The sequence below is a fragment of the Musca domestica genome, unplaced genomic scaffold, assembly GCF_030504385.1.
Source record: "Musca domestica strain aabys unplaced genomic scaffold, Musca_domestica.polishedcontigs.V.1.1 6, whole genome shotgun sequence".
NCBI lineage: Eukaryota > Metazoa > Arthropoda > Insecta > Diptera > Muscidae > Musca > Musca domestica.
The window spans coordinates 3687655-3700228 of record NW_026712363.1 but is presented as its reverse complement, the minus strand read 5'-3'; the positions used below and the strand labels follow the sequence as shown (position 1 = coordinate 3700228).

Genomic DNA, 12574 nt, shown 5'->3' with positions numbered 1-12574 from the left:
ACACATGAATGTAAATGAGCAATCACAACCGTGATTGCCTTCTTTGAATCGAGTTCGTTCAGCGTCATTGTTTATTCAACCATTTAATCAAGTTAGGACAGTTTATTTTGACTTTTTTAATATTTGAAATGGAAGAATATTGTGATAGTGCGAACGAAATTGTTGCAAGTAGAAACTACACAGGTGTAGGTAAACGAAAAGGTCGAAGTTTGTGAAAAATCTTGACCAATATTGTAAAATAAAAAAAATATTTAAACATTTTTAGTTTTCTAAATACCACTGATGTGTTTCTTTATTAAAAAATTTAATTTTTTTTTCAAATAAGTCACTGAAGTCTAACACACCAAAAACCCAAATAAAATGAAAACATTGTCTGTTTATTAAATATAATTTGCACCAATTTTTTATGGGGACAGCTTTTAGTTATGATATCCTTTGTAAAATTACAATCATGATTTCGCTCAGTTTCGAACATTTGTGTTTTAATCAAATCAAATCACTCACTTAACTGGGATGAATCAAATCGACAAGACTCCTCATAGATGATCGATCCGTTATGAACAATTCAACATAAGTTCGTAAACAAATAACTCATGTGAGCTGTTTGATTGCGATCACAAAACTTCGATCAATACATGTTTGATCACAACTTTTTCGTTTGGCTTGAGTAACTCGAATGAACATGTTGCATCTGACCGACTGATTGAGTTTGATTGTATTTCCACTGTGTGTGATCAAGCCCACTCAATCATACTCATTGCAGCCCTCTGGTGCTGAGTCCTAGAATGTCCAAGCTCTGCGGCCAAAAACGTTTGCGTATCCAAGGCTTTAATACACCCTCGAGAATTTTTTTCGCCATAATATTCGGCATTTATTCTGATGCAACGATTAATACGAGCGGAGAGCGACCATCGGCTTTTATGGCGGCCCACACCATCACCAAGGCCAGCGTTTGAGTTCTGGTGGCCAACCGAAGACTTATTATTCAATATTTGCCGAATGGAATATTGTGATATGTTCAGATCACGAGCCATTTTTCGGCCACTGCGACGCGGGTTTCGATCAAGTCGATTCTTTACTTTTCGAACCATTTTTGCTGATGTTGCCGTTTTCTTCCGTCCAGTTCCTTGACGCTGGGCTACGCTACCAGTATCACGGTAACAATCGATGGTACGAGACACAAAAAATGTATTCACATTTAAATGCTGGAGTGCTCTAACGATAGCCACTTGTGGTTTTCCAGCCAAATATAAAGAAATCACACTATCATGCTTGAATTCCATCACGAATAACTTTTTATGTGGAAAATTCTCATCAAAATGGTTTTGTACGCTTGTAAACAATATAATGATGTTAATGTTAACAGCTATCGGACGAGTGGCTTAGAAATGACAGCATTCTGAAGCTGGTTGCAGTTTTCCATCTCACCCTGTATATATATTTCGGCAGATTTCATGTATGTTACACACATTGGAAGCAATGTAGTTTTTGTGGACAAAAAATCCATCACTACAAGAACAAACTTTGCTGTGAAAAAGATCTGCTAATAGAACTTGAGTCGAACTGTGAGAGTTTCTAGTGTTCAATTAGCATATGCTAATTCGCAATAAGTTCGAAATATATACTACTTTCCAGAGAACGGCCCTTGTAAGCCATCATCCACACCAAATATGCCTGATGAGCCGCTTAACCAACGGCGAAACGAGTCGCATAGTGGTGAGTGTGTGTTAGTGTCTATCTGGCTTTCCTTTTCACTGCAAATTTCAGATTATTAAGCTCGTCTCGAAAGAGAAACAAACAAAGAAATCCAGAATGTGTGGCGGAATTTAGGTACAATAATAAATTTGACAAACTAATTCAAATTAAGATTTGAATATAGCTCCCATATATATTCTCGGCCGATTTCATATATTTGCAACAAACACGGTATGTACCTCCAATTTCAATGAAATATGGAAGGTGTGACGGAATTTGGTGTAAAAGTAAATTTTGTCAAATTATATTGAAATCTGTTCAGATTGGGGTATGATTTTTTTAAGAAGCATTGACCCGTAACGTCTTTACAATGATATTAGGCTAAAAGTAAACAACTACACAACAATTTAATTTAGGATACCTGTTCACGGATAAGTGAACATGTTTTTATAATAAAAGAGAATAGCGGGGCTACCTAGTGTAGATGAGAGGGATTTGTTAAACTGGGATCTTCTTAATACTGTCCACATGAAATAAGATAAGAAAATGTGGTGAGCAGACCTTCGAGTTAGAAATAAATAAAATAAGATGTAATCTTTACTCAGACTGATATGCAAGTGCAGCATGTTTGCTTGCCACATGTGAGATAGCTATGCGTGTGTATGACCTCCCCCTAAGGTTTATGATGGTATGGTGCATATGCATGTGTACGGTTGGTATCTATCTCTCTCTCTCATTTACACTTAATTATAATTTAGGTTAAGTCATATTATCACAACTAGTTCTTAAGATGTGTTTTTAATAAATAAATTCAGTGTCTTACAAACGCTCAAACGGAAAAGACTTTGTGTCTTTTTATTGATCCCGGTTTACATTGGTCCATCGAGCCGGATCGGTAGAGGATAAATGTTGAAGAATTTGCCTTAACATCGAGGAAATTCTATCAGGCTAAAATTGGTCTTCAAGAGTGGAAAATTACCGTGCTAAAATACAGCTGGAATTGTTCCCATACAGAAGAAATTTATAAGCCAAATAAATGGATGCTGAGTCAGAAGGAGACTTCAGCACGGAAGACTGTGGTGGCGGTGCACACCGAGGGGGCTTCATATTTTTTTTAGAGATGCTTTTTAGAGATGCTTCTAAAGAAGTCCAAACTAGCAGCTGCTATCAGAGCAAGTCAGCCGAATGGGACAGCGAGGCTGTATTTAGAAGATGTTAAGATCATCCTTAAAGTCACGCAGGCTCTTAATGTGGAGACCAAAGAGAAAGTCCTTGGCTTGAAGAAACAAGTGGCCTGCAAAACATCCAAATTGGACGTCGAGCGAGAGGGGCGCGAAGCAGCGGTAGCCGCAATGAGAAAAATGGAAGGTGATATTAAGGAAATGGAGTTTGCCTTGATTTCACAGAAAGATGAAAAAGAAGATGCCCTCAAACTTGTCTCCAAATTGAAGGAGGAAGTCGAAAATGTTGTGTGTGTAGCCGAGGATACTAAGGACAAATTACGAGCGGCTAACCAGGAGGCAGAACGCGAGGGCAAGGCATTGAAGGCGGTAATAAGACAACTTAGCGATGAGTTGTCTTGTGCAAAAAGAGAACGACTTGCAGCTGCAACCGAACGTGACGGGTTGGCTGCAAATCTAGAAGCTGGTGAAGAAAAAGAAAGAAGTATATTTCTGCTGGAGGCTGAAATATTGCAACTTAAGGAAGAGTTGCTCATATCGCGGAAAAAATCCAAAATCGAGGCTGATGAATTGGCTGCAAAATTAGTGGTCAATATCAACGAAGAAATTATGGTTCAAGAGGTTTATATGGAAGACCCAATTGCCGAAAGAGAATCAACTTTGGAAAAGGTAGATGAACAGCTCCCTGGAAAACTGGACACAGGGAGATTGGAAGAAGTCGAAGATAAGCTATTTGACAGCGAGATGAAAACTAAGAAGAAAAGCAATCTGCGTCGCTGGAATAATAAGATGTTGGAAGACGGTCAAGTTGTGATGAAGATGTCTAGTGGAAGTGGTGCAGCGAATAAAATACAAGCCGGAGTGACAGAAAATTATGAACACTGGAACGATAAACTGTCCAAAGTCGGTAAGATGGCGCTGCCAGAGAAGGATGAGAACTTTGGTCACAGAAAGAAAACAACACATAAAATGGATTCAGCCTGGAAATTGAAGCCGGCAGACAAGGGAGGTGGAACCTTTAAGAGAAACAGGCTGGAAAGATGGTGGACTTACTTGGGTGCTATAACTTAACTTCTTTTCTCTTAATATGTCAATTATCTTAGATCTGTTTTATTGTTCATATTTGTAATTTTTATATTTTATATGTATTTTTGCCCCTGCCAAGAATGTTCACGGATAAGTGAACATGTTTTTATAATAAAAGAGAATAGCGGGGCTACCTAGTGTAGATGAGAGGGATTTGTTAAATTTGGATCTTCTTAATACAGTCCACATGAAATAAGATAAGAAAATGTGGCGAGCAGACCTTCGAGTTAGAAATAAATAAAATAAGATGTAATCTTTACTCAGACTGATATGCAAGTGCAGCATGTTTGCTTGCCACATGTCAGATATATATGCGTGTGTATGACTTCCCCCTAAGGTTTATGGTGGCATGGTGCATATGTATGTGTACGGTTGGTATCTCTCTCTTTCTCTCATTTTCACTTAATTATAATTTAGGTTAAGTCATATTATCACAACTAGTTCTTAAGATGTGTTTTTAATAAATAAATTCAGTGTCTTACAAACGCTCAAATGGAAAAGATTTTGCGTCTTTTAATGATCCCGGTTTTACAATACCATTATTATGGGGATGTATATTGCTACCTCGAATTCTTTAATTCCAACAGAAATGCCACTCAACTTCAAAAGATTGCAGTTTCATGCACGCTTTGCATTTGCTATGAAATTAATAAATCCGAAGGACAAACCCTTCGTGTATGCGGACTAAGTTTCGCATGTTCCTGCTTTTCACATGTTACAATAATTACGTATTTAAATTTTTTAAGTTTGTTTTATTTTTTTAAAACCAACAAATATTCGTATATAAAATATTGAATGCATATAAAATCCAAAGTGGTAGCGAAACGCACGGGGTTCAGAAAGTAAGATATATTTTCTTATCTAAAATATGTTACAAAAATAACAAATATTATTTTATTGTCGGCGTTCATTGGCACGTAAAAAAAGTTTTACGTTCCATATCTTAGGAATACCACATTTATTGATCTGTTCTTGGACTTTAACATATAACGATAAAGATATCAAATCCTTCATCTTAAGAAAACGTTTTCGGTGGTGTTAGTTCTTGTGTGATGAATTTATACCGCAAATTTAATCTTATGTATTTTCACACAACAAACAAACAACACTTTTTTCTAGAACATGGTTGGCATGGTTGTTCGGGATACCGTATTGTTATGTTGTGGTAAAATAATCTTAATTCCATTATTGTTGTTTTTATAAAACCAACGTTTGCTTATTAGTGGAGAAAAATGGTAATGTTTACAAGGGGCAAGACAGAGAATACCTTAGTTTCGGAAAGAACCACCAATTCTCATCAGTTCCCTTGGTTTTTGTCTGGGGATATTCCCCCAGGAGTTATTTTAAAATAACTCCTATGACAAAAACTTTTTTAACCAAGTGACGAGATCGTAAGCTCAATAGAAGAAGAACAAAAAAATTATACTAAACTAAAATTCTTTGGGCAAGAAGACTTAATCTTACAAACGCACTTATAAACAGAGTTGACAAAATTTTACTTTTTTGTTGGTGTTTTAGTCGCCATTTTAATCTGAATTAGCTGTAATTTCGCAGCATGTGTTCCCATTATGTGAGAAACATCCTTGCATAGAACTGTCTTAGTTTAGGTATAGGCCCCAGATATTCGGTATTCGGCACCGGAAATGCTTTAAATTTGGAATTTAAAGTTTCTAATGTGTGCTACATGCATATGCAGATCCAGATCTGCGTATAGCCCCCATATAACTATATTCGGTATTATGATGACTTTAGCGACATTATTACCGGAATTGTTTCATGTTTCTTATTTGAAGTTCCTAATGGGTACTAAAGACCATGATAGAAAATTGCATATGCAGGTCCAGGTCTTCGTATAGCCACCATATAACGGTACCTCCCTTTATTTGATATTTTTACGATTTTAGCGACATTATATAGCAGAATTGTATAAAACTTCGTATTTGAAATTCTTAATGCTTTTCTACGCTTGTAAACAATATAATGAGCTGTCACCGGAATAATTTTAACAGATGTCGGACGAGTGGCTTAGAAATGATAGCAGTCTGAATTTAGTTGCAGATTTTTCATCTCACCCTGCATATATTCATTATCATCATAAAATTCTAAGTTGATTTAACGATGTCCGTCCGTATGGTTGTCTGTTGAAATCACGATACAACCCCGTATTATTTGACGTAGAGCTTCAAAATTTGACAGAATAATTTGTATTGATATGAGAATTTGTGGTAATTAATGAGATATATCTTTCCACGTTTTCGTATAGCCCTCATAAACCCAACCTTCGAATTTGACCTGCTGCAGATGAAATATAAGCTTGGTGCGAAATTTAAGCTACATCTCATAAGTCGTTAGAAGCTAACGTGATTATCACAGACGGACGGCCAGATAAAACGGTGGTCACTTTAGAATATTATGTTGATCAAGAATATATACTAGATAAATTTGACTAAAATATAATATCTAAGAACAACAAGTAAAAAAACAGTAAGTTTGAATCTTTTCGAAAAAGATAACATTCGCCAAGAATTCTGTTAGCATTTTAAAAATACCGAATATAGCCCTTATATTTGGGCCTGTACGACGTGCACCCACATAAGCATTGTTTGTCACAAGCCATTACCATATTCAAATTCGAAACTTGAAATAAACTGTGAATAATGAAGCCAAAATCATCAAAATATCGTACATAGGGAGGTACCGTTATATAGGAGCTATACGGAGACCTGGACCTGCATAGACAATTTTTTGTCACAGGCTGTAGCTTCCATTACGAACTTTAAGTACGAAATTTCAAACTATTTCGTTGAGTATTGTACCTAAAATCGTCAAAATACCGAATATAAGGAGGTACTGATATATGGGGCATATACGAAGACCTGGACCTGCATAGGCAATTTTCTGTCACAGACTGTAGTTCCCATTACGAACTCTAAATACTAATTTGAAACTACTACTGAATAATGACGCTAAAATCATCAAAATACCGAATATTGGGAGGTACCGTTATATGGGGGCTACACGAAGACGTGGACTTGCACAGACAATTTTCTGTCTCAGTCTGTAGTATCCACTTCGAACTTCAAATGCCAAATTTGAAACAATTGCAGTGAATAATGTCGCTATATATATATATATATATATATATCTTTAGTTTTAGTCTTTAGTTTTAGTCTTTAACGCATAGTTTTTAAAGCATAATAATTCACACATCTGGCCCACATAAATGGCACAAAACCTGATCCTGATTTTCCAAATAATATAGTACATTTATTAAACAGTATACATCAACTGTTCATAATACTCCCATGTAAGATGGTTCTCTACCAAAGTAGCCTAAACACACATTTCTTCATTTCATTTTTTTTTTTTTTTTTTTTTTTTTTGGGTCTAAGATCATTATTTCGATGAGACGGAATGACTAAAATGACCATACTATGGTGGAGGGTATAAAAACAAGATACAGAATATCGTTTTACATTTTTCAAAAAAAAATTATCAAACATCTAGCAAAATACAAGCGAACTCTATATCGGTAACAGGTATTGTAACGCATCAATTGCAAATTATTGTACAGAATTGATTTAAAGTTCCTTTGAGTTGTTTGTACTTACTTACGAAAGAAAATTTGGAAAAAAAAAGCCTCCAAAAAATTGCAAATTAGAAAAATATCAAGTTGCTATTTGATTTGGAATTTCGTCTTGAATTGGATCGGAATAACTTTTCGAATGGAAAAATTTATAGTTCTTAGTGGAAAAAATATTAAAAAAAATTAAAATTGCGTCCTTTCGCAGGATTTTTTTGGTAGATGTAAATTAGACAATTTGTTTTGAAACTTGGCAAATTTCGGATAGTTATGAAATCTATTTAGTAAATGAAAGTCATGTTAGTAGCTAAAAAATCACATACAAATGTGCCAATCAATATGTGAATACAAAATATTGTTTCGATATAGTAGACTAAAAAAATTAATTTATGAACAAAAGTGGAATAAACTTTCGAATAAATCCGTGAGATAATTTTTTTCAATCAAAAGATGGATTTTCATCCTATAGCACTGTGAAAAGCAAGTTTAATGAAAACACATCGAGCAAACTCGTCATGTGGCAAATGTACCACAGTGGCGACAATTTTTTTAATGCATGAAATAGTGCTTAAATTATGACGGAGATTACTTTGAAAATCTAAGCCCTTTTCATAATAAAAATTAGGACGAACATTATATTATATAAATATAAAGTAGCTCTCGAATGCGGTGTATGGCTTCGCATTGGAGAAGTATTCCCACCTGGCTAAATGTCATCCTGGAAACTGCCATTTTCTACGTGAATACATAACCTTCACTTTTAATATTGATTAATTCTGTATTAATTCTGGTCATATGAAAAGAATGAAATCAACATAAAAGTACTCAACATATATGGCGTCACATGGTCAATTATTTTTCAGAAACTATTCTAATAGAAAAAATTACGTGTCAGATGTGGATAGGTTTTAATAACACGAGATAACATACCTGATTAATATCTTCTGGATTCACTGATAACGTCAAATAAACATCAGGCTTCGGAATATCCTTTAAAATACCTGCAATTTAAAACAATACAATATTATAAATATGTCCATCTTGTACACAATTAGATATCTCGCTAAATACACTTATGTGATGCAAAACTTAATATTCATAAATTATGTCTAGTCAAAATTATAAATTATGTCTAGTCATTATAAGTTCGTAATGGAACTTTTCAATTCGATTTTTGATGTTCTCAATAGACACCAACCACTTCGCAGATAATTATTTAGTTTTTTATTGTCCCCATATAGCGATATATCCGAATATTATTATTCTGTATTCTGATGATATTAGACAGACTTGAACCGGGGAGCATATCTGATTGCTACCGTAGATATCCAGCTATTGCGTTCACACGACCTCAGGTGTGTCTGCGTTGGAAGCTTTTGTCGCTTCTGCTACAAGTGCTATTAATAATCGACAAGTCCAGGGTATTGAAACCGCCAGTGGTATACAAAGACGGACTGGAGTTACAAGTGAAGAAATCCTCGACCTCATTATTCTGTGTTAGTATGACAACATTAGAGGAATGAAAGGAACCAAAACATATTATTAGAAAATGTACAAGAGTAAATTATGCAAAATATTGTTTAAAACAAAGTTTTTGGGCGACAAAAATCAATATCGTTAATTTTTTGCACAATGCTGGGAGTTTCAACCATACTATACTGAAAAGTTCGCCGCCCAGTTGTTTAGAATCGTTTTTCTTGTAAATCATTTTTCTGTAAACTTTGAACGAATGCATGTTTTTTTCTTCAGCTTTCCACTGAATGAAAAACGATAAAATTCGGTTTAAAAGTTCCAGAAGAATTCAAGGCCAAATTTCGACTTTTGAGTTTTTTAATATTTTCAAATTTGCAGATGATTTTTTCTTACGTTTTATTTACAAAAACAAGCATTCTTTCAGTGTATTTCCTGAAAATATTGAATATTTGATTCTTTATGTTGTAGTTTTTATTCATTTAATGCAGATGCCCTTGTGGTATCTGAAAATAACCTTTTAGCTGTAGTCTCATGATTTGTATTTCCCGTCCTTTGTTTTGGTTGGTTTATTATGAGACCATATGCAGGTAAAACATTAAGAAAAAACATACATTTCTACAGGTGAAATTTCAATAACATTTTAGTACCTAAGAAAAAATAATACATTTAATCTGCAGCAAACGCCACCGTAATTTATTAAAATTCTTAAAAGGAGCCTACCTAATAAAAAATGTAATTTTAAGGAGCACGACACGCCGACATCTTCTAATATTATGAGCTAATTTTTTGGTTTCCCTACTTTCAATATGTTTACTTTCGAATCCCATTAAGAAATTAGAAATCTGTAACGAATTACTTAACGATTTATTTAACGGAAAATCGATTTGTTAACCAATGTTAGTAAGCGCATTACGCAGTGCATCCATATCTTTTTTCTTACAATAATCCGGTTGTTAGCCCGGCTGAACTGTAATCCTCAACCTCTAATCACTGTATCTTGTGGAAAGCATTCAAGCGGCAAGGAATGCATTGAAGCTCGTCGAATTCTTTCCGAATTGAATATACTAGGATCTTACATAATGATGTGGCAATAACAATGATGTGTGAGCAATAAATAAATTTGTTGCTAACTACAACCCCACGAATTTCGACTTTGGAATAAAAAAGTAGTCAAATATAGATAAAAGGATGGGACACAAATGTACATTCTCTGGACTGGGCAGTTCGGAAACTTCGTAGCCTATCAATGAAAGAGAATTGTTAGTTTCTCAAAAATAGTTTTATGTTTCAATATAATCTCCTGAAACTTCAATACACCAACGCTATTCTAGCAATTCTATCCCTTAATTAAAATAGTTTTCCTCAAGGTCTAAAAAAATTGTGGTTTACAACTTTAATTGCATCTTCATTTGACGTAAAACGCTTGCCAGCAAGGGTTTGGGAACAAGTAGGTCACTAGGAGGTAAATCATGAGAATAAGGTAGGTGGTCAAGCAACTCGTACTTTAATTCGTTGATTTTAGCCATTGTTTAAACACTCTTGTGGACGTGCACTACGTGGTTCATCTTCAATGCTTGTACGACCTCGTTTAAATTCAGCAATCCAATTTTTTACTGTTGCATATGAAGGAGCACTTTCACCTAACACATTCACCATATCATTATGAATTTCTTGTCCCGATAAACATTTTTTAAATAAATATTTAACAAAAGCACGCATTTCTAATTTTTCAATTGTAAAAAAATTGCGGATGCGTCTTTCTAAATGAAGGAGTTGCCAGATCGAAACAAAATTTTACGTGTTCATAACAGAAAGGGAAGCTTACAAGGCACTTAACATTTTTCTGTTTATACCACGCTATTTGTGCTAGGCCATGAAGTTTCCAATTATAGAGGAATTGCAAAGTTGAGTGCCATTCCAAAGTTGTTTGAATAATTAATTACTAATGTAATTTCTCATAAAGTCAAATCTAACTTACGTCCATTTCAACATGGTTTGACATGACTTAACATCTCAAATATATGTTGACTTACTGCAAAGAGGTTTAAATATCTTTTTAATTGGTGTCATCTCAATGGCATGGAGTTGAATTTAAAAACATGTAAGCATATGTGTTTTTTTTTTTTTTCAGATCTAACCCTATATTAAATCATTATAGTAAAATTGGATATGTGTTATCAACAGTAAATTCATTCACTGATCTCGGGCTTTTGATTGACGGAAATTATGGACGGATGGAAATTAAATTTAAATAACCATACTATTTCTATAATAAATAAAGCAGCCGGTGTCTTAGGTTTTATTAAACGTTGGGCCAAAGAATTTTCTGATCCATATGTAACTAAACAAATATATTCGTCTCTTGTTAAACCAATATTAGAATATCGTTCCTCTGTGTGGGATCCCCAATATACTCTCTATTCCGATAAAATCGAGTCCGTACAGAAGCAATTCCTGCTTTTTGCTTTATGAGGTTTCAATTGGAATAATAATTTTGTTTTACCCTCTTATATAAGCAGGTTATTTCAGCAGGTTAATTCGATTATCTTCATTAAAAAGTAGACGCATTATGTTTAACTGTATAATGATGTTAAAAATGTTTAACGGTACTGTACCATCTGATTTTCTTATTTCGTCTATTAGAATAAATGCCCTCTTTATAACTAGTAGATATTATCAATGTTTATATCCTACAACACCATGTGTTGGAGTATTATAAGTTTGATTGAGCCAAAAATTATGTAACACCTCGAAATATTGGTCCCCGACATATAAACCTATGAATGGATCTTCCTATCTCATTGAGTTGAATCGATCTAGCTATGTTTGTCCGTCTGTCCATGTTAATTTGTAATCAAGCTACAGGTCGCAATTATGGTCCGATCCTCACAAACCCTATTGTTTTTGGAGATGATTTGCAATTGAAATGGACCAAAAAAAAGATTTGGATTGAAATGGACCAAACAAAAGAACATTTTCGTGACTGCAAAGTTGCTCTATAGGTCACAATCATGAACCAATCGACGCGAATCCTACCAATTTGGGCGGCCATCGGAAAATATAGATCCTAACTTTTCTTAAGAAAATACGAAAATTTCCACTAAACCGTGAATATGTTTAATCCCATCCAAATCACAAATACATTAAAGGGTCACATATGACCATTAAAGTGATGCTGATAACCAAGAAATCGGATATATAGCAAAATAGGTACAATAAATATGTAAAAGAAATATATCTTAGTTATTCTCCTTATAAGTCATGAACCGGTTTTTGTTCACAATTCTCATCCATTCGGAATGGTCTCTTGCCAGAAAAGAATAATATTTAAGAAAATCGCGTAAAATATGACAATAAAGAAGTGAACATTTTTTGTTTCACTTTTTCAATTTTTGTCATCGCATGCTATTTTTTTCAATTTGACTTACAATTTTGAATTGTGTGTAGAAGAGAGTTAAGCACCTGGAAAAAGTCTTGCATTTTGGATGACCATTGGATTATATTTAGCTGTAAAACGGACAACGTTTGTGTGAAATTGTTTTGAATAACTAAATAT

General features: G+C 34.3%; 1 protein-coding gene across 4 annotated transcripts in view; it reads right to left on the bottom strand.

Moving 5' to 3' along the window:
- LOC101895836 (uncharacterized) overlaps window positions 1–12574 on the bottom strand; it is a 180340-nt gene that overhangs the window by 147737 nt on the left and 20029 nt on the right. For 3 of the 4 annotated variants that reach the window (XM_059129116.1, XM_059129117.1, XM_059129118.1), the window contains exon 4: window positions 8476–8546. In XM_059129116.1, coding sequence (XP_058985099.1) covers window positions 8476–8546 — 71 coding nt within the window. Of the gene's footprint in view, window positions 1–8389; window positions 8417–8475; window positions 8547–12574 lie in introns of those variants that run through there. The other variant, XM_020036567.2, reaches the window with a different exon arrangement.